The following is a 21,777-nucleotide window of genomic DNA, read 5'->3' on the forward strand; positions in this document are numbered from 1 at the left end:
TCTCTACGGCAAGTGACACGTCATAACAGAGTCAGGCACATAGTATGGATCAGATTTATATGTATTTTTCTCTCATTCCGTCCTTTTTTACAAATGTATTCCTGTGTCTTGTGTTTTTAGTGCGTCTGGCGCCTCGCAAATTGTGCCGGGGGCGTGTTTCACCTTTCACGAAGCCCTGAAATTGTAAAATCTTCTTTTGCAGCAGAAACTGTACCAGTGGAATGTTTGCGTAATGCCGGTTCTCTGACTGATGTTTAAATGACATAAGAGCAATATGTGGACTGACTTGATGCCAAAACTCAATTCCACAGTGTATTTGTGTTATAATTCAACTTCCAAACATGATTCTCCTGTTTATCCTGTTTAAGAGAAGAAAAGAAACACATTCATACAATGTAGCAAAAAAAAATTAAAGAAGTCAGGCAGCAAAATCTTCAACTTTACAACAAATGACCATTAAAAAATACCTTAATCAGACTTAATGTTTTTTTTTTTTTATTGCAGTTACAAATACAAACATTCAGCAATAGGATGTGCATGAATTTTTAAAAATATTTTTTACATAGAATTCAGTGTAGTTGGACATTCAAAACAATAAAGCAATTGAATTATCCTGTAAAACAAATAAAATAAAAGTAACTTGCTGTATTTCTGTGGCATTTACACAAAAAAAAGTACATTAATCCAGGGTTTCTTTTGTTTTAATGGTTAAATTATTTCCCATCAGATGCTTCAGATTATGAAATTTGGGATTGAAAACGCAAATACAGTTAACCCCGAGTTTTAAAATTCACAGATGGACTTTTTAACAATCGAAAACAAAACTATTTGACTCCTTTGAATGATCATGAGACATGAAAAACAGGTTCATTCATGTTTTTGCACTTAGAGTAAGTCAGGGGGCAAGTGTGTGAGTCTAATAGTTTTAAGAAGTACAACGAGCGTGAAATTCATGTAGGATTGTGAGAATTTCACCGTTTCAACAGGCGCCTGTTGTTGTTGTTGGCAATCGGTCAACGTGTCTTTGCATGAGAACGAAATTACAGACTCGTCCAGCAGGTTTGGGGGCAGGTCTCATTCCAGGCTTGTGTAAGATGCAGTGAGAGATACACTGACACACTAGACACTCCCTACTTACCTCTCTTATGAGGAAGCAGCAGCCGGTTGCAGGCGTCCAGCGGGTGATTGTATCCCCTCAACCTCTGAGATACACATTCAAATTCAACTCCAGATAGAAGAAGAAGAAGAAGAAAGAGAGTTTGTTTTGTCGGTCAGAGTTTTCCTGAAGCCTCTCGTCAGCATGCCTGAATCTGGAACGTGCACCTCTATCATCAACCTGCGTTATCAAGACGGCAGGGTGGGCAGCCCCTCCAACCCTGCAAAGTTCAACCACCAAGACTACGCACAGCTGAGGGATCAGCACCTCGGCAGTGGGAAGCTGTTTGTGGACGACGCCTTCCCACCTAACACCCGCTCTCTGGGGGGCCTGCCGAATTCTGGAGTGGAGTGGCTTCGACCAGCTGTAAAGAACTTTCAAATGTCTTTTCTCCCATATGTAAACCTTATGTAAATAGATCATATCCATGTTTATTAGTACTTCAATGCATTTCCTCTTTCTTCCTTGAGTTCATATGCCCCTAACCCTATGTCTGTATTTGTTGTCTTGTCCAGGAGCTCTTGAAAAAACAAAACAACAGCAGCGAGCCCACTTTCTTCCCGCAGGGAGCCTCCCGCTTTGACTTTGGTCAAGGCTACGTCAGTGAGCAAAGATTTCTGGTTTTCACTAGTAGCTTGTGTAGGTGACAATGTGAACTGTGGAAAAGCATTTTTTCTTTTCTTTATTCACCAGGTAACTGCTGGTTTCTGTCTGCAATTTCCTCACTGACCTTCAATCAACGCATGATAGCACAAGTGGTGCCAATAGACCAGTCCTTCGAGGGCCATGCTGGAATATTTCACTTCAGGGTAATGACCTAAAGTGTTGTGATTGTATCAAAACAGTGCTTTTACATGATTTCACTTCAGACATGTCCTCTCTGTGACAGTTCTGGAGGTTCGGCAAGTGGGTCGATGTGGTCATTGACGACCTTCTGCCCACAATGAACAACTTTTTACTCTCTGTGCACTGCAAAGGAGGAAATATTTTCTGGGTCCCCCTGCTGGAGAAAGCATATGCCAAGTACGTAACCAACTCACTCACTCGGATGCTAAACCGTTTGTAAGGTCACAGTTGAGACACAAACACCAGATTACAAACATAGGTTTTTCTTTCCGCTTCAGAGTGTGCGGTTCATACGATGACATGAACTTCGGCTTGCCGTCAGAAGCCTTCAAGGATTTCAGCGGAGGAGTCTACAACACCTACAAACTCGGGGAGGCCCACGACAAAGGCCACGATGAAGAACTCTGGCTTACGCTCAGCAGAGCCACTAGGTGCAAGTCAATGATTTGCTGCGGGACTCCAACAGGGGTAAGAACAGAAATCATAGAAGACAATTAAATTAAAACCCCTCATTGTATTTAATGGTTTTGTTTATTTCAGGATATGCAGGTGAACAGTGTAGCAGACAACGGACTGGTGATTGGACACTCGTATTCTGTCACAGGTGTCACTGAGGTAAACTGTGGAGCTGCAAACGAACATGTGTTCATTTATCACAACTAAGAAGGGGTACTGATTTTGTGAGTGTTAATTTGGCGCTGACTGAATATTTATCACCTTATCTATAATTTCATCTGAAGGTCGACTGTTTGGGCTCCAAAGTGAAGCTGGTGCGCATCATGAACCCTTGGGGCGGACAGGAGTGGATGGGAAAGTTGGGTGACAGGTACATCAATCTTAAATCCTCCCATACTCACTCAGCACTACAACTGAGAACTTCTGTTATATATATATTTTTTAATTTTGCCTAGAATTCATCTTCATCAATTTATTTTCCCCTTGTTCTCAGGTCAGATATACTGAACTTATTGAATACAGAAGATCAGGCAAAGCGTTGGATTCACCACGATGGAGAGTTCTGGTAAATTAATTAAATTCAAGTTTGTGTTTCGCACCAAAATGCATTGAGTGTATCTTCGTAGTCTCAGAATTATTTTTAATTATACATTATACGGACAAAGGTACATGGGACACCCACACCTTACACCTACAGGAGCTTTTATGACATCCCATTCTAAATCCATAGGCATTAATATGGAGGAGCCCCCCCCCCCCCCTATTATAATTTTGTCCATATAGTGTATAAACCCAAAACTGTTTGCAATTTCCCATCCCTCTATCTGTCCATCCATCCATTCACCCATCCTTCCAGCGTGCATCTGCTTTCTTAAAATAAAAACATGTAGAACTAGTACTAGTTTGTGTACATTTTTGAAAAGGGGACCTATTAATAGTGAGGCCTGATAATGAATAACAGAACTTTATTCTTTGTGGATGAAATCTGAACGTCCAGTCAAACTAAAATCAAAACAGTAGTTGGATGTATTTATCTGAGTTGAAACTCTAAATTTCTATCCTGTCGTGTTTCTCTCGTCGTCCTCTGTGTGGTCTTGTCAGGATGGAGTTGGAGGACTTCTGTCACAATTTCCTCCAGGTGTCCATGTGCTGTGAGAACCCCAACTTCATCGACGGGGACTTCAACTGCCAGTGGAAGTGCATGACTTACGATGGCAGCTGGGTGGCAGGGAAGTCCGCAGGCGGCAGCATCGCTGACAGTGAGCTCAATTCATTCTTTTAAGTCTTGAACCATGATCCCAAGGTCAAGATGTTTGTTGTGTCCTCTTGTGTGTCTCTAAAAGATAAAACTTCTTATTACCTGCAGCTACCTTCGAGACAAATCCCCAGTATCGCATCCAGGTGTCTGTTATAGACGAGAAGGAGCCGGGAGACAAAAACATCTTGATTTCTCTGATGCAAAAACCTCAGATGTTGAACCGCCTACAGGAACGCTTCTACCCAGCTGGACTGGCCATCTTTAAGGTCGGCATTTTGAATTTTATCCATAAATATAAAATCCTACAAAATGCAGTTTAGCAAATATGGAGAAAAGAAATGACACCAGGCTAACAAAACCATTTTTGAATGATTTGAATAATGACAATTCTTCTCATTTCACATCCGACAGATTCCACCTGGGGTAAGTGCATAGAAAAACTAATATAATGCTCCACTTTTGCAAACACAACAATCCACATGAGTTACCTGAATATGCAACAACTTCATTACGTTAAATAAGGTTCATTAACTTCCAGACCCCAAAAGGACGTCTGGAGAATTCCTTCTTTGACGCAAATCCCCCTGAGAAGGAGAGCTCGTACATCTATGAAAGGGAACTGATTGAGCTCCTCAGCCTGGATCCTGGAGAGTACGCGATCATCCCCTCCACCAAAATACCCTACATGACCGCGGACTTTGTTCTCACCGTCTACATCAAGGCTAAGGCTAAGACCAGGTAAAGACACACTGTGATATGTAACATTTCCCGTAAGTTGCGATAGAAACTTAATGAATGACGCCATTAAAAGCCTGTTTTCAACACATCTTCTCTGCTTCCAGTCCCCACGACGATCACGACAACCATGACGACCATGAACACGACAACTCGACTGATCCCGAGGTACGAAATTAAAGGCCGTCGCTTTACGTCAGTGGGACCAATTGTTTCTAGCCTGTTTGATGTCTGGCCCATGATCTCATCAATTTTAGACACTAACTCAGGTCAATGTCGTTTTCTTTAAGAACTCTGGCAAATGCATTGATGAGGACGCTGACATGAGGCCCACCCATGAGTTGTTCAACCACTATGTCGATCAGGTATCATGTCTTTTTCTCCCCAGTCTTCAATTTTCTTCCTTTTCTACCATAAGTCGTTCACAGTTGTTGATCTGTGTGTGTGTGTGTGTGTGTGTGTGTGTGTGTGTGTGTGTGTGTGTGTGTGTGTGTGTGTGTGTGTGTGTGTGTGTGTGTGTGTGTGTGTGTGTGTGTGTGTGTGTGATGTCAGAACGGAGAGCTGATGGCCACGCAGCTCCAGAGGCTCCTCATTGACAACTTCCCTCATGGTGAGATGATTTACATCATACATGCCGTCAAAACATTTCAAAAGTCAATCAAAGTTTAATTAGTTACTATACTTCTGCATATTTTCATGTATTTGTACTTAAGTAGATTTACTATTGGATACTTGTCACTTTTACTCCACATATATCGGCAAATATCTTTCTAATCCACTAAATACTTTACAATGCATTCGTATACATGTTCACATTCTTAAAAGTAACAATTACCAAAAGGTCTACTGATCCAATCAGAGTGAGCAGGTAAGTTTTGTCAATGCAAGTTTTTCTTTTTACCGTTCACAGGGACTCCTCACGGCTTTGGTTTGAACACTTCAAACAAGCATGATTGCTGTGGTGGATGTATCCTGAAACACATCTTTCTTTTTTGCTGCACTTCATATGATAGAAATCAAACTACATTATCACGACATGATGATCACATGGCTTTTCTTACCACAGCTATGCTGATGACGCCCAACTAATCCTCTCTTTTCCCCAATCTGAAACACAGGGAACAGCACGAATCTCTGCCTGTCTGATTGACATCTCTCAGTGGATGTCTGCACACCATCTGAAAATTAGCCTTGACAAGACTGAACTACTTTTCCTTCCAGGGAAAGACTCTCCCACCCACGACTTGACTATTACATTTGACAACTTCCTGTTAGCCCCCACCAAGACTGCTAGGAACCTGGGTGTGTCAACTCTCCCTTACTGCCAACATTACTGCAGCAACCTGCTCATGTAGATACATGCTGCACAACATCAGGAGAATACGTCCCCTTCTCACTCAGAAGGCGGCGCAGGTTCTGGAGCCAGGATCTGCTCATTTCACACCTAGACGACTGCAACTCCCTCCTGGCTGGTCTACCTGCTGGTGCCATCCGACCTCTGCAGCTCATCCAGAATGCAGCAGCTCGACTGGTCTTTAGCCTAAATTCACTCACACTACTCTGCTCCTCCGCTCCCTTCACTGGTTACCAGTGGCTGCCCGCATCCGTTTCAAAACATTGGTACTTGCGTAACGTGCTGCGAACGGGTGTGAGCTAAACACTCAAACACAACAAAAGCACAACTGTTTACTGTCCTGGCTCCTAAATGCTGAAACAAGCTCCCCAATGACATCAGGACAGCAGAGAGTCTACACATCTTCCGCCCCAAACTAAAAACACATCTCTTCTGACTATACCTTGTAAATAAAATAAAATAAATTAATAAAAAGTAGCGATTTTGTAGCACTTATTTGGTACTTACATACAGCACTTTGTAGTTTGGCTTTCTTGAAGAAACTTGTACTTTCTTGATTCTTGTTGTTCTGGGTTTGTACCCTGATGGTTGAAAGCACTTATTGTGAGTCGCTTTGGATAAAAGCGTCAGCTAAATGAAATGTAATCTAAATAAAATGTAATGATATGAAATTAAATCAGAACATTGTGGTCTGGAGTGAAATAGTTTTTTGTTTGTTGTTGATGAGACATTTTCGCCTTAACGTCCACTAAGATCGACCAAAGGATGACGATGACCTTCACTGAATTCTCCGTTCTCTGGAAGAAGATTCATGAATGCAAAGTAATTATTAAATATTATTATAATAATTATTAAATGGAGACATGGCTTTGTGCAGTTGATGTTAGTTTCTAAATATCGGTTGATTCTTTTTTTGCAGCGATTCTTCCATCGCTCTAATTTGAATCAGACTGGATCCCTGTCTGACATCGAGCTCCAGGCGGCTCTTGAGGCTGCAGGTGATGCTGTTAATCAATGCATTTAAAACTGTGCAAAATGAAGAGGGGGGAAATGCATCATTTTTACAAGTGTAGAGTAATTGTCATGTTCTCCTGGGGTCTGTTCCAGGGATGGATGTGAGCGAATTCACCCTGAGGCAGGTGATGTTCCGGTACACAGAACCCTCATCCACCTCCTTGAAGAACTTCATCGTTCTCATGATGCATCTGGAAAATACAACATGTGAGTGACGAGGCTTCCATCACTTTCCGGACCACACAATCCTGAGAAATCAGGCTTTTACTTGTTCAGAGCGAAGATGACAGTGGTGTGAAAGCACCGTGTCTTCAATGAATCTGTCATCCTCATCATTTGTGACTGATTCGAACAGTACAGCACAGGGCTACAGTTTCTTGAGGGTTTCTCTTGTTCAAAATGTGTTTATTGTAATAAAGTATATTGGTTTTCTTTACAAATGTTTATGAGAAGAAATCACAGGACAGCATGATCCCCCTGACGTGGGAAGAGGTGAGTCTTTTACTGCCTTTCTGAAATATTCACCATGTTAAATGTTAACACACGTCCCGTTTTTATATCATTTCCTGATGTAAAAGTGACAAAGCTGCAATAAAAAAAAACAAGAAGTCCTGCACTTAAAGTGTTAATTTACTGAGGAAGTATCATTAGCAAATGTATGTAAAGTAACACCAATAAACATACTCATAATACAGTATTGCATTATGGCCATTATGAGTGTGTTTGTTACTGATGCATTAATGTATAAGTAGCATCTTACTGTGGTGGTAGATCATTGTGTAGCTGTTAGATCAGTTGATATTAACATATATTATCAATGCAATCATATGATTTGTGTGTAGAAAAATTAAACCTTAATAACTAAAGCTGTTGAATAAATGTAAACCTGCATTTGAAGGGGAGTGTAAAGATGACTGCTCCACAACAGTGAAGCCAAAGTGTCTTGATCGCCACCTGGTGGTTGGCTACAGTATAGGTTGTAAACCAGGTCTCAGTACATGATGAATACATTTGAGATGCTTGTCATTTTAGTGACATTTTCAAGTGCTTCCCAGTGAGTTTTAATTAGTTTTGTCACTACCTCGCAGACTCTTTCTCCAAGATATTTTGGCTTCATTTCTGGACAGTGGCAGGATGTGGAGACAAGTCTTCCATCTATACACAGTCGATGGTATAAATGGCAGAAAATGTAAAAAGTAAATAACAGCACTTGAGTAAATGTACTCCATTACATCCCACTACTGCAGTGTGCGGCCCATTCTCTGCAGAACTCCGTCATTAAAAACAATTCTACAAACAACCTTTTCTTTTGTTTCTGTGGTCCAACATCTCCCTGTACAACTAGACCACAGGTCATCGCAGAAGCAGAGGAAACACACAGAACCTGTGACGCTGTAGAAAGTTTCTGTGATCGAATGATCCCTGTGGAATAAGCCGTTACCTTACAACTCACAAGAGGCAGCAGAAGTAACTGTGAAACAGAAATGATTTTATTATCACTCACCATGAATTAAATTACAAGAGGAAGATACAACACCTCAAAGCACAAAAGACAATAAACACAAGCACTGGTTGACATGACACAATTGTGCTGCTGATACAAGTGTCGCTGTCAGAACTCATATTTACAAGTCAACATTGTTATTTCACATTTACCACCTCTATAATATTCAACCTTCCAGTCCCCCCCCCCCCATAATGTACTGCCCTGTTCTCTAATAGCTCAGGACAAGTTTGGTAAGATTCTGCTTTTTCTAGAAACTTATTGTTTGTGAAGGCCAGTTGCTTTTTGCTGCTATACCTCTGTTGTTGTCCATGGCTAATAAAACATCAATAAGAAACACTGAGTGTCATTACTGTCACACCTATAGACACTGGAGTTAATCTGGAGTTAGTTTCACATTCACTGTTCTGCTGCTGTATTTGCACAGATGAAGTAGTCTCAAACAAATGTCAGGTTTAATCCTGTTGGAAGAGTGTTTGTTAAAAACTATAGTAACCAGCTGTTTATTGAGTAGAGTGCAACAGTCCCTTTAAATTGAATCAAGCTGCACCATCACACACTCAGATGTTTTTGCCCTAAATGCGCCAAATTCTTTTCGAGATCCATGAATCATTCCCTAAGAAAATGGTGAAAAATCCCCGGATCTGCCCCAGAATTTAACGGGTTCTTCCCTGACCCAAACCACATCCTTCACCCACATTTTGTGGAAATCTGTTAAAAAGTTTTTGTGTAACCTTGCTTACAAGCAAACAAATACACCAACAAACAAACTAACACAACAACATAACCTCCCCTGCAGAGGTAACTATATATAAAAAGTTATCTTGGGGAACAGGTTGGGAATTTGGAAAGTTTTGACAAAGAAGAAAGAAACCTGATGTGAAGGGGATTTATTGAAGAAAAAACTACAACACGAGTTGTATCCACTTGAGTGAGATAGTTTGAGTGCAGATCACGGGTGTGTGTGTGTGTGTGTGTGTGTGTGTGTGTGTGTGTGTGTGTGTGTGTGTGTGTGTGTGTGTGTGTGTGTGTGTGTGTGTACGTGTGTGGTGTGCTCGACAGCTCTCAGTCCTCCTCCTTCTCGATATAGCTCTTACAGCCCGAGCGTCCCATCTGTCGGGCCATGTACCGCTCTCTGGCTGAACTCACAGTCTGATCTGTGCTGCGCTTTGCAAACTTGCTCTCCTTTTCCTCCATTTCCTCTTTCTCCTTTCCCTCTTCTCCTCCATCTTCTTCCTTCTTTTCTGGTTCTTTTTCTTCCTTCTTCACCGTCTTCTCCTTCTCTTGCTCCTTCCTTCTCTCCTTCTCCTCTTCCCGATCTTTGTCCTTCCGCTCATCCTCAGCTGGATTCCTCCTCTTCTCTCTGTCCCCATTCTTATCCCTCTCTCTCTCTTTTGGGCTCTTTGCCCTTTTCCCGTGCCTGTCTTCCCTCTCTGCATCCCCCCTGCCTCTACTTCTGTCATCCTCTCTTCCTCGTTCTCTGTCCTTTCTTCTATCCCTGTCGTCTCTTCTTCCTCCGTGTCTGTCATCCCTTTCCTTTCCACGGTTCCTGTCTCTGTCCCTATCTCTGTCCCTCCCTCTGTCTTGATCTCTGTGACTCTTCTTATGTCTGTCTCTCTCCCTCTCTCTTTCCTTCTCCTTTTCTTCTCCACTTCCTGACGATGGCGACCTCTGTCTGTACTGGCGTTTGGGGTGTGTAGAGCCTGCACCCAGCTTGCTAAACCCAGACTTCTGCTCGTGCGCCTCCTCGCTGTCGCTGCATGAACTTGCGTTATTGTCATGGGATGTCGGTGAAGGAAGAGGTGAAGTCCTCTCGGTGTCTATTGGAACCTTCGAGGTTTGAGGTCTGTGGGAGCAGGAACAGAGCAACACAATTAAAGTCTCCAAATTTACAAATGTGTCCTAAGTGTGATTTCGGATGAGCGAGTAATACGGGAGCTTTGACTGACTTGTTTGCAGAGCGATCTGGTATCTCCTCCTCTCCTACAGTCTGATTCAGCAGGTGTCGGTAGAAGCCGCTCAGGTCTCTTTGTTTCTTCACGTCCAAAGCAGCTGAGAGACCAAACACGATTCAAAGAAATTATTTACATAGATTTGCATAAAGTCGCCTATTTCCACTCTCAGCCAGTCATAGTGTATGTGCCTTGAGGGAGGAGACACTTTAAAATACATAAAATATACTGTTTGAAATGTCACAATCAAAAAATGCAATTTTAAAGTATCAGTCCAACCTTCAATCTGTGCCTGTCTGTCCTCTCTCTCCTGTTCCTCCTTCTGCTCCAGCAGCTTTTGCTTGTAGGCGGAGGTAACGTAAGCGTCTTTATCTGAAAACTTCTCTCCCTCTGCCACTCTTTCCTTCTGGATCTTCCTCTCTTCCCTCCGTTCTTGTTCTTTCTTTCGGTCCTCGACTGCTTTCATCAACTGGTGGATATACTTTGGCTGGTTGAAAGAAAAGAAAACGGTTCACATTCACGAGGAAGTTTCAGCTCACATTTTTTAAAATTTTATTCAGCAAGAAATGTCAGAAGTCAAAACAGTCTTCATAAGTGTTCTATATTTCTGAAATCTCAGTTTTGACAAATACAGCAATACAAACGTTCAATTTAAAAGGAGATTACCCTTTTGTCTGCGCTGCCAAGACCTTTTTTATTGGTTTCACTTTTCTGTTTTTGAATGTCGTCGTACACGGCATCGTAGTCGTACACGGTGCTGTCCTCTTCCAGGGCCTTCTGCATCTCCAAACGTGTCTTCAGAGAGAGAAAGAGTCAGACAGCGACCAGAAAATGAAAATTACAAAAGGAGTGACTGTCCTTGTTTGTCTTGAAGTTGTTTTTTGAATTCTTCCTCTCACCTGCTTCATCATCTTCTTTTTAATGGCTTCTCTCTTCAGACTCTCCCCAACTGATGTCTGAGGAACAAAACATAACAAAAACAGAATTCAGTATATTTGGATGGACATCTGCAAAAACGTTACCTTGATATCGTTCGTTCATTTCTTTTACGAAAATCTATTTCTACGTCTGAGCAAAAGCAGCTGAATTGCATGCAACGATTGGCGAATGAGCAATTGCATTGTCCTGCTTATTACAAATCCAGGAGTTTACCCACCTCGTCATCGGAGTCATCTCCAAACACTGAGGGTTTCTGCAGGGCTGCTGCCTTTAACCCTCCTTTCTTCTGTGACAAGATCAGCCCGTACCTGTGGACAGTCAGGAAACAAGGCTCTTTAATCCCTGCTGTACAAAATGGATGGTGGATGAATCCAACCTGCTCTGTGCCAGCATCCCAGCCTGGTAATGGTGGTGTAATGGTGTGTGTCTGTTCTTCTCTATACCAATGAAGCATTATTGCAGATCATGTGCATCCCTTCATGGCCACAATTTACCATCTTCTAATGGCTACTTGCGACATGTTAAAGCTCTATGTCGCAGCACAGACGTGTCAAACTGGTTCAATGAACATGATAATGAGTTTATTAGCGGCCTCCTCAGTCACCAGAACTAAATCCAATTGGCCCCACATTTAAGATAAGGTAGAACAGGAGATTAGCAGCATGGGGGTGCATGAATCAGAATCTCAAAAGCACACGTCTCCAACATGTCGTGGGAGCAAACTAAAGTCCTAGTAATCAGTATTAAACATGGCGTCGCTGTTAGAGAAATGTCTGACTGTATATTTCCATTTGCCAGTTAAAGATTTTCCATATCATGGTTTTAAGGCACGTGAATGAGACAGGTGACTTCCTGCAGACATTAGATTAAGTTCACGTTTCATACTGCAACACTTCCTGCACGAAAGAGTGAATTAAAAAACACCTACAAATTAAGAGAAATCTACCTAATTCACTGCATTTCGAAGCAGCAACGTTAACTACATTCAAATGTACAATCTCCTCCGTGCAATCTGTCATGGGCAAAGAAAACGTGCAGGAGATGGAATGCGGCCGTTGATAAATATAAATGAACGGTTGATTTTTTTTTAACAGCATAATACGAATTAAATGGATAATCTAGCAAATCGTTAGCTAGCTACAGGAGCAGCAATGGGCGAAACAGCGGTTTAATAAACAACCCCCGAGCTTAAACACTACACGTGCTGCTACAACACATTGTTGTATTCGACACAAGTTTTTTCTAAATCATTAACCAAGCGACACAGTTGTTGATTTCTTGTCGCGGACTATCGCAAATCGAGTTAGCATGTTAGCAACTCACTGCTTCGTAGGCGCCGCCATCTTGCTCTGCTGAGTGTGAGGCAGCAGCGGCAGATTCGACACGATATTTCAAATCAGGTCAAACGTTACCCGTGAAGTTGTGGTGGATTCAAGCAGCAATTTAAATATATAAATAATAAATGGAAATTACACAGATGCCACACACATCCACCATGATTATATGGTTTTTCAGGTTTATTGTTTTTTTCCCCACTCAGTATGGTTTTGTCGGTCTGCTGCGAATGTGCGGACCGGTCTGAACAGTTAGAAGTCTCTGACCACATGGACAAAATGGGATTTCTAAGTGATTAGTGATTATTTTGTTTTCAGAAATGAATAATAATAGTAATACATGAACATGAAAACACTGAATATTATATCCCTGTGAATATCTTGAACGTTTCTCCAGGTCCACATCATGAAATGCCAGGTTATAAAACTAAATTTTGCAGATAATAATTCATTTCACCTCAGTTTTATACTTTAAATTTATTTTCCATGCCTGTGAGCTATCTATAGTCTGAAACTGAAAGTAAAATAATTGTTAAGATCAAGAATTTTTTTATTTTTTTTTTCACACACACACACCACACACCTCACACGTCCACTTCCTCTCTCAACCCACTGAAAGCATCAACCTTCAGGTCTTCGTTCTGCTATGAAACACCACGATGCACAGAAACGGACTATTTCGGTTCCTGTGACCACACATCAGCATAAATACTATACTAAGGATACAGAGGCTATAATGGATTTATTATAGAGAATGTTTGCAGTGAGCAGTAAGAGGAAATGGCTCGTGTCACTTGTTAGTTTCAATGTTGTCGGCTGCTCTGCTCTAAACCTGCGGTATGTCACTCTCTTAAATAAGATCAGGGAGCACATGACTCACCTGTGATTAAAGCTGCAGCTCTGTATTTCCACTGGCTCCTCTGAAAAACTCTAAATCCAAACATCATTATCTCTGTCGTAATCTCCATCTCATCTCCTCTCTGGCCTCTCTGTTAATCCCTTTGCTGCAAACACAGCGACCAAAGCTGCCTGAATGATTGGATGGAGTGTGGGATGTGTGGATAAATGAATAGGTGGATAGGCTGAGTGACAGGCGGATGGATGATGTTATCGAACCAATGTAATTGTAAAAAAAAATGTGGAGGAACTAAACAAACCTTTTAGTAACAGAGAGCTGCATCCCTCCTATCTCGGTGCAATTATAAAGTAATAAAACACCACTGTTGAATTACAGCCAATAAAGTGAACATTTTGAATTATGATGTATTTTTTTTGCTCCAAACCTTTGAATCTGCCCATATCTGTGATTTTTGGCATCTCCTTGTGATTAGCGGTATTATTTATGTGTAGAAGGACGACACGGGAAAGAAACCAGGTTGTGCCAGGTGTAATGATAGTGGTAAAGCTGGTGCTGTGCAGCTGTGCATACCTGCACATCTGGGCGGTGTCACACTTGCTGATGACACACTTCATATTTGAGCCTGTTTGGTTTGTAAGGTTTGCTGCTCTCCCTGACCTGTGCCCTGATGCAGTGTAGAGAGGTTAGCAGCACAGGTTCAGACAGGCAGGCTCCACCTCAGCAGCAGCCTTTGAGTTGTAGCACAGCAGGTGTCGAACCACTTTTGAAAAACCTCTAGTATTGTACAGTACAGTAAACCTGTGCATGCAACCCACACATTACTTTATCTTTTACTATTAGTTTATGCTTGGAATTGATACACCTTCCATGGTTGAAACTGAAAATTCATAGTAAACAATGCCGCTTGAACTTAAATATTTTTTTTTTACATGAGAGATAAATACATCTAAAGAGATTTTGCCCAGATTCTACTGACTCACTGTCACTGTTTATAAAGACTGAAAAAAGTGCTCACACATTTTGTGTTCTCCATTTGGACTCATCTCTCCAGACTTGGGTCTATGTATTTAATTAATAATATATGTATGATAATGGTATAGTTGAAATGCAAAAAATGTTTAATAAAATAATTACTTAAAGGTTCACACAAACCATTTTACACATATATAAAATCATATTTAGTGTCTTTATTATTATTTTTTAAGTCTCATAACAGACATTTTTAATCCATATGTAATAGTTTTTTATGTGGGGTATTCAGCTGCAACATGCAACTTCACCACTAGATGTCACTAAACTCTACACACTTAACATTTAAATCTAAAGTGCTCATTCTTGGGGTAAAGAAAACAACAATTCTTACAATTTACATGATTAGAGAAAACAACACTAGGATTATTTCATCTTCAATTTCTCCCAGTAGATGCCTTTCACCTAAATCTCACACACTGAACCTTTAAGTAAAACCCACCAGTGCCTCTGTAAGTGTTCAGAATGTGACTGGCTGCTTGTTTGACCACAGGGTTCATGATTTATTCATATTTTAATGCACCTCATCACTTATGGCTGTGAGGCTGACAGTCGCTTGGTTTATGTCCAGCCCTCACACGGTTAATGGGGGGTGGGGGGTGGGGGGGGGGGGGGGGGGGGGGGGGGGGTTGACGAGCTCCGGGTGCTTGCGCATGCGCAGGAGTCCCTGACAGCGGAACCAGCCGGGGAGTCGACAAACAGCCACCGAGCGGAGAGAGGAAGAGGCAGCGACGGGAGAGACGAGCAGCGGGTCCGGCGGGTGTTTCCTCCTCCTCCTCCTCCTCACAACCAACTATGCTCGTCTCGCCGGTGTCGCTTTCTCTCAGGTGTCCGCTTCCCCGTCGCTGAATGGCGCTGGTTACCGTGCAGCGATCGCCGACCCCCAGCACCAGCTCCAGCCCCTGCGTCTCGGTAAGTCGTCCCCGGCCCCGCGGAGCCTCCTCCACGGTCCTCCGGAACACCCGGGACAAAAAAAACTCCCAAATGTGTCCCTCTGCTCCACGAGGCTCCATTTCCGCTATGTGTGTGTCTCTGTGTGTGTGTGTGTGTTTTTTTTTTTCTACCCGCTGCTCGACTGTCATAAAGTGCATTGCCTTTGTGCTTCCTGCGCATGCGTGACACATCGCAGCTCATCGTTGTTCGGGCTCCGGAGTCGCTGCCAAGTTGACCTGCTTCAAACGTGTCGGAACACCCCCCCCCCCCCTGCCGGTTTTCTGCGTTTTATACATGGGGGGAAACGTCGTTAGCATCGTTAGCTTAGCATCAAAACCGCCGCTTCCTCTCGGGTGTTTTCATTGTGCTCCTCTGTTGACATGGTTCCTGTTTGCACGTTCCCCGTCACTTCCCGGGTTCGGTTCTCCACTGAGATCACGAACGACCGACTTCGATCGATCCTGAGCTGAAATCCTCCCCGTGTCCCGTCTCTCTGTGTTTCACAGTAAAACACGCTGCTGCTGCTTTTCCTCCACCTGCAAGTCGCGGTGTTGTAGTTGTAACTAAACATATTTCATTCACTTCCGCTCCCGCTGAGCCGCCTGGTGTCCCGCATGAACGCAGCGAGAAGCTCCTGCACGAGTTGTCTCTGTTCGTAAACAACGTTGTGGACGTGTCTTTTCTGTCTTTTCTGTCTTTACGTCCCTGTCTCCATGTTTTGCTGGTGTCCTCCATCCCCCCTATAATTATATCTTATAATATTGATGATGTACATCTATTTACACAGAGTGATTGTGGAACTCAACTTCCTTTTTTGGACAAAACCATGTCCCCATAACATAAAGGCAAAATTATATAATATTAGGGCAAAGATTTTGTTTAAGTTTATGGTAAGGAAAGGTGAGGAAGGACCAAAATACTATCACATTTTCCATATTGATTAAGACCACACAAAAAGTTTTGCTGATATAAACATATTGTTGACATTTTATTATTGGGTAAAGATTGGGTGTAAGTATGGTTATGGTTGATTAGTGCAGGGAGGTAGGGCCAAAACATTATCACATGTTTTGCTATATGTATGTTTGCTATAGATAAATAATGACTGACTGTTGTGTTTGTTAAACCTCAACGATACACACAATAAGTTTTGGTCATTAAAACTGAATGTAAGCATAACGTCATTGTTGACAAGAAAACTCCAACGGCTGCCTTTTAATTGAAGTTTAATCGGTTAATTCAGTAGTTTAGGGTTGAATTCTAAATAGATAGAAGTTTGCTTTGCTTCAAAACAATAATTTATGTTTTAATCAACTTGATACTCAAACGTCTCACAAAAGATCAACATGTTCTTGGCTGTTGTGGACTTGCATTGTTGTTTTTAGAGACCTTATCTAATGGGTCATGACTGAAAAAGCATGACAGAAGGAACTGCTGCTGGAGTTTGACCTAATGTTAAACTATCATAACCAGCATTAGTTGCTAGTACTTGGAATGGCCGTATTTGTGGCGTACTTTGTAGGAAGGTTTGCTGCGTTTCCCGTTTCCGTCAGCACTCGTCCTCCTGCATTGCTCGCAACGGATATCGCTGCTGTAGCTTTAGGCATCTGAACCAAATCACTGGCGTTGTGTGACCTGACCTCTCTATACCTCAATTTCCTCATCTTGTGCGGGTGTCTGACTCCGTTTTAGGTTTCCAACAAACTGTGCGTGTGTGCTTCCCCTTGTTTTGTCTCTTAATGTGTAAGCTACATAGGCCTAATTGAGTTGTTCTGTAGATGAGGATTGACCCCAATGCAAAACAGATACATTTATTATAAATTACTTCAGTTTATCAATGTTTTGTGCTGTGTGTCTGTGGCGAGAGTACGGCAGCAGTGTGCCTGTGCAAAGTAAATGACTTGGGTTGTTGTCCTGTTGCTTTTCCCTCTGCTCGTCTTGTTTCTATACTGACACAAGGAACTCCCCTAGAGTGAGGAAGTGATCTAGAGCACAAGTTCACGGTCTGTTTCTCATTCAAATGTTGTTCTCTGTCTGGTTCACACAACTTAAAAAAAGTGTTGTTGAAAGTTAACATATGTTCATGAAGACTGATCCACAGATGCTGACTCCTTTCTGCTCTACAGCGATCGGAAATAACCAGACTGCAGTGTCTAATTTCTGCTAATGGAGTCACTTGAATATCTGGCAAATCAAGGTGGAAAACAGTAATAAAAATTAAGTGCTGTCATAAAGCAGTCTTGCTTATTGATAAGCAACTTTTCCCATTTTGGCCTCAATCATCCACATGATGTATATTATGCCAAGTACAATGTTATAACAAAGTCATTGATGGCTGACGTACACATGAGCATACTGCTTAACTTAAGCATAATAATGGAAATGTAGAGGATGGAAATTAGACAATGGAAAAACATTTTTTGACACAAGTTGAGTGTGAGTCACAAACTCATTGTGGCCATTGAAAGGGACCCTGTACTTTAAACCCTTTATTTTCTCCGAGTAAAACAGGTTCTGTGAGTGTAATAACTTGCCTTGTTAGGAAATCTGTTCAGGCTGTCATCCAGAATTGTTAGAAGAAATATACAAGAATGGATGAAACAAGAATTTGTAGATTGTTACATTGAGTCATCAGTTGCAAGAGCAGCTCGGTGTACAGCTACAGGTTTAATCACGTGTCCGAGAAGTGATGGTGAGCCAGAGTCTTTCATTACAACAGAAGATATGCACATGTGTAAGGTGAGGCAGGCAGAGGTGGTGAAGGATGTGAAGCATTTTCTTTTGGAAATATGCTTTCAAGCTGCAAACCACACACACAAACAATGATAACACACTACACAGACATGTCTGGTTTCCTGTGTCTTGCTGTCAAGTGGCGTGCGTATGGTGTCTTGTGTAAAACTTTGCATGAGATGGCTGCTGGCTGTTGTTTTTCCCCCTCCACCATATTTACTTGAACCTCATGTTGAGCCCGTCCAGACTCACTGGTATGTGTCTGCTTCACAATAAGGGTGTTTGTGTTGGAAACACACAAACTGTGTTGTACACACTTGGATGCATTTATTCTTTTATAAATATAAATCTTTTATTAACTTTGGTGAAACTAATAAAGGTTAGGTGCTGTAATTCCTCCAGTCCTGCAGAGGCCTGCCCAGCTCGAATGATCAGGCATAACATTTCCATAAGCTTTGGAAAAATCCTCTTTCATTTTCATTTATGCAAAACATCTGTGTATTTCCACATGGAAACAAAAGCTACATGGTTAATCTGTCACAATGTCAGAGGCATCAACATGGAACTACTGCTTAAAGTTTCCTATAAAATTAATTAAAAATAAACCTGGCTATTTCTAGAGATATCAAGTCATTCTCAGTGTTGCTTCACATGTAAACGTTCAAGTCAAGTGCTTTGTGTTTTTGTTTTTTTTGACCTGCTCAAACTTCATGAAGTGCAATATAACTCAATATAACTAAAACATTTATGAGATATTGTCTTCATAAGACATTTCAATACACAATTTATCAGTAATTTGTGCTAACAGGTTGTAGTAATAGTCAGTTCACAACGGCTCCAGCGTCACATACTTTACATGAGGTGCTCATCAATCCACAGGATCTGTTTTGCATAGTTTTTCTACTACTACACCTGCTTTGGATATCCCGGTTGTGAAAGGGTGTGGACGTCGCATTTATTACATTGTTAAACATGACATTATTACACTGGATCGGCAACAGTGTCACAACAGTAAATAGTGGCATCCCGACCCTTCGCTGACTTATCTTCAACGATGCAAAAAAAAACCTGGTTCTTTGCTGCTTTAAAGTTCCACTGGAAAATACATAGATGCAGTGCACCCACTTCATATTGACCATATCAAGCATTTTTGTGCCGTGATATAATTTTTCCATATTGCTTCAGTCAGAGCAAACACTCTGAGCTGAGTTCATGTTTTTGTCCGGGCTCAATGTGGCCTCTCATGAACCTGTAATCCACTTCTTCTCTTTATGAAGCTGTTAATGGTTCTTTAATGTTGTTAAGCTTACGTACAGTGTAAACATCTCAGTACCGGGCATTACAACATGAACACCAGTTGTTTATCTGCCACTAATCCTCAGCCTTCTCATTCAGCGTAATGAGTAATATTCCACTCTGTGCAGATTTAGTCTTTCTGTGTGTCGTTGTGTCTCTTCCTCACAGACTCGCTTGTTTTTGTGTGTGAATGTGTTATTGTCCCACCGACCACACCTTAAAAACAGACTGAGGTCATTTTCCTGGAGAGCATGTAAATTGAGTTGAAGCTGAACTCTGCTCTCCCTGCTGTCTCTGGTGTGTTTTTTTTTTTTTACCCAACAAAGGACAGTGGGATTTAGTTCCTTTACTTTTTTTCACTACTTGTTTGGTTTGAATTTGAAGATGGTCGCTGCCAACAAGTTACAGAATCCTTTACATGGCTTTATAAACTTAACTAAACACTAAAAGACCATAATCGTGCTTTTAATCTCAGTAATTATTCATCTGTCTGCCTTTATGAATATTACATATATTCCTCCTAAGAGGAGTGATTTCACATTCCATTTGAGTTGTGTTTTAACATGTAAATGTGCTACATAATTGGGTTATCTGAATTAATCATAAAAACAAATGTTGACTGAAATCTCTCACAAATGACTGACGAAGGACCTTACATTTATGACAAATTAGAAATGAGAAATTCAACTAAATATTATAATTTTTCATTACAATGACATATGTTTTGCCCAAAAAAGGTCAGTAGGCGCATACTATCATATGGAATAAAGAGTATCAGCAAATGCTCACATTCAACAAGCTGCAACCATTAAATAAGTTGCTTATTAATGTATAACAGTGAAATGATTTTAAAAATAGTTCATATGAGTTTCCTTTTGATCATTTAGATGATTCACTTACTCATATTTGAAACAATCATCTTAATCTTGCGTTATGTCTCCATTTGTCTCACGCTCAGCTTTAGACTGTACAGTATTTTTTCTGAACTTTTGAATTATTAAATGTAATTTTCTCATATTGTCCCTCCAGGAGTCGGGGAGTGGGGAGGATGACCGCCGCTCTCAGCCGAGGAGGTAAGATATTAAATGAGATTATGCTGAATATCTGCTCCCTCTCAAGTCGTTACTATATTACCCTTTTGTGACCCAACCCCTGAATTAGAACACAGGGCCTGTTCTGTGGCTGCCACTGACCCCTGACCTGGAAACAGGAAATAGACTTAAATTGAAGAACCATTAGATGAGTAGTCATGACATATCACATGTGTCGGAGCCCACAGGACTTTCTTCTTTTATTATGGGGACATGACAAAGAGCTGCTGTGGTGTTGTGTGTGTGGTCCCTTGTTGCCTCAGGCAGTGAACTGGAGTTGGGAATCTTGTTTATCCTGTTTCACTGAACCACTTTTGCAACTGGTTTTAGTCCACAAGCAGTGAGCGATTTATTTTAGATGCTTATCATACCGTAAACCTCAGCTGCAGTGACACCTTTACTTCCCCTTTGTGTTAAATGTCTCTTTTGATATCGGAAGAAATCCCGACATCCTCTCGTCTGATGTTAGGTGTGGTTTGCTGACTGTCCATAAGAGGGCAGAAGGCTCCCTGTGAGTCAGCTCTGGGTATGTGGGTCAGAGGAGCTGCACTGCTGATCCAAGGGCTGATTGGTCGCCACTCCCAAAGTCAGAGTGCCTCTGTGTCTGTCTGGTCACTGGAGCTCTGTGCCATCCCACTGAGAGGACGGTCTGTATTTGTGCAGCTGGGAGTGAAATCTATATTCACATAGCAGGGCCGTGTGTGTGTGTGTGTGTGTGTGTGTGTGTGTGTGTGTGTGTGTGTGTGTGTGTGTGTGTGTGTGTGTGTGTGTGTGTGTGTGTGTGTGTGTGTGTGTGTGTGTGTGTGTGTGTCAATCTGTGTTTGAGAAGGAGGGACAGAAGGGATTAGATGTCATTTTGATTAACAGTATTTTGTAAACTTATATTATTTTGAATATCTTGTTTTCAAGTCTGAATATAAATTGACCCTTGACCTTAATATTTCATACACCCATGTGACATTTTCAAGGGAAATAAAGGGTCCTGTGATGCTTGATTTTACTGTTGTTACACCCATTTATGAAATATCTACACCATGACACCTTGATATTAGTACGAACATGCCAAAAAAAAAGTTCTAAGAGGGAGAGAATTCTGGGGACGAGACCCGCCCCCAGAATGTGCACAGTGAGAGCGGTCTCTTCCGACTTTATGCTAAATACTGCCTGCCTGCCGAGGATGGGAGAGAGAGGGCGCTGTCCTCCGGTTCTTTTCCTTCTGGTCGGTATTTACTGTGTGCCTCTGACCACGTCTCTGCGCTTGTACCTCCTGCTTTACTTCGGGTCCCGC

The 21,777-nt window shown here is 41.7% G+C and overlaps 3 protein-coding genes across 5 annotated transcripts in view; 2 read left to right on the forward strand and 1 right to left on the reverse strand.

Moving 5' to 3' along the window:
• Nucleotides 1–1,258: 1,258 nt before the first annotated feature.
• Nucleotides 1,259–7,217, forward strand: LOC117774803 (calpain-1 catalytic subunit-like). Its single transcript, XM_034607455.1, has 18 exons — nt 1,259–1,522; nt 1,672–1,759; nt 1,850–1,965; nt 2,046–2,179; nt 2,281–2,470; nt 2,543–2,617; nt 2,743–2,828; nt 2,952–3,023; nt 3,560–3,717; nt 3,825–3,982; nt 4,128–4,139; nt 4,255–4,454; nt 4,559–4,619; nt 4,709–4,816; nt 5,004–5,061; nt 5,673–5,755; nt 6,725–6,803; nt 6,913–7,217. Exons 1-18 carry the CDS (start codon nt 1,301–1,303, stop codon nt 7,032–7,034), a joined length of 2,022 nt encoding a protein of 673 aa, XP_034463346.1. The 5' UTR covers nt 1,259–1,300; the 3' UTR covers nt 7,035–7,217.
• A 1,074-nt stretch (nt 7,218–8,291) lies between these two features.
• On the reverse strand, nt 8,292–12,640 carry nsrp1 (nuclear speckle splicing regulatory protein 1). 3 transcript variants are annotated; one of them, XM_034605974.1, is made up of 8 exons: nt 12,538–12,640; nt 11,432–11,522; nt 11,175–11,231; nt 10,942–11,070; nt 10,555–10,762; nt 10,273–10,375; nt 9,365–10,169; nt 8,939–9,302 (listed from the first exon to the last, which is right to left on the reverse strand). In XM_034605974.1, exons 1-7 carry the CDS (start codon nt 12,555–12,557, stop codon nt 9,389–9,391), a joined length of 1,389 nt encoding a protein of 462 aa, XP_034461865.1. In that variant the 5' UTR covers nt 12,558–12,640; the 3' UTR covers nt 8,939–9,302; nt 9,365–9,388. The 3 variants fall into 3 exon arrangements, with proteins under 3 accessions (XP_034461864.1, XP_034461865.1, XP_034461863.1); XM_034605972.1 differs by having other exon boundaries at nt 8,939–9,306; XM_034605973.1 differs by having other exon boundaries at nt 8,292–10,169.
• A 2,452-nt stretch (nt 12,641–15,092) lies between these two features.
• ssh2b (slingshot protein phosphatase 2b) overlaps nt 15,093–21,777 on the forward strand; it is a 21,438-nt gene continuing 14,753 nt past the window's right edge. The window contains exons 1-2 of the mRNA XM_034605971.1: nt 15,093–15,348; nt 20,428–20,471. Of these exons, the coding sequence (XP_034461862.1) occupies nt 15,286–15,348; nt 20,428–20,471 (107 nt within the window). The 5' untranslated portion in view covers nt 15,093–15,285. The remainder of the gene's footprint in view (nt 15,349–20,427; nt 20,472–21,777) is intronic.

This window comes from Hippoglossus hippoglossus, chromosome 14, assembly GCF_009819705.1.
Source record: "Hippoglossus hippoglossus isolate fHipHip1 chromosome 14, fHipHip1.pri, whole genome shotgun sequence".
Classification (NCBI taxonomy): domain Eukaryota; kingdom Metazoa; phylum Chordata; class Actinopteri; order Pleuronectiformes; family Pleuronectidae; genus Hippoglossus; species Hippoglossus hippoglossus.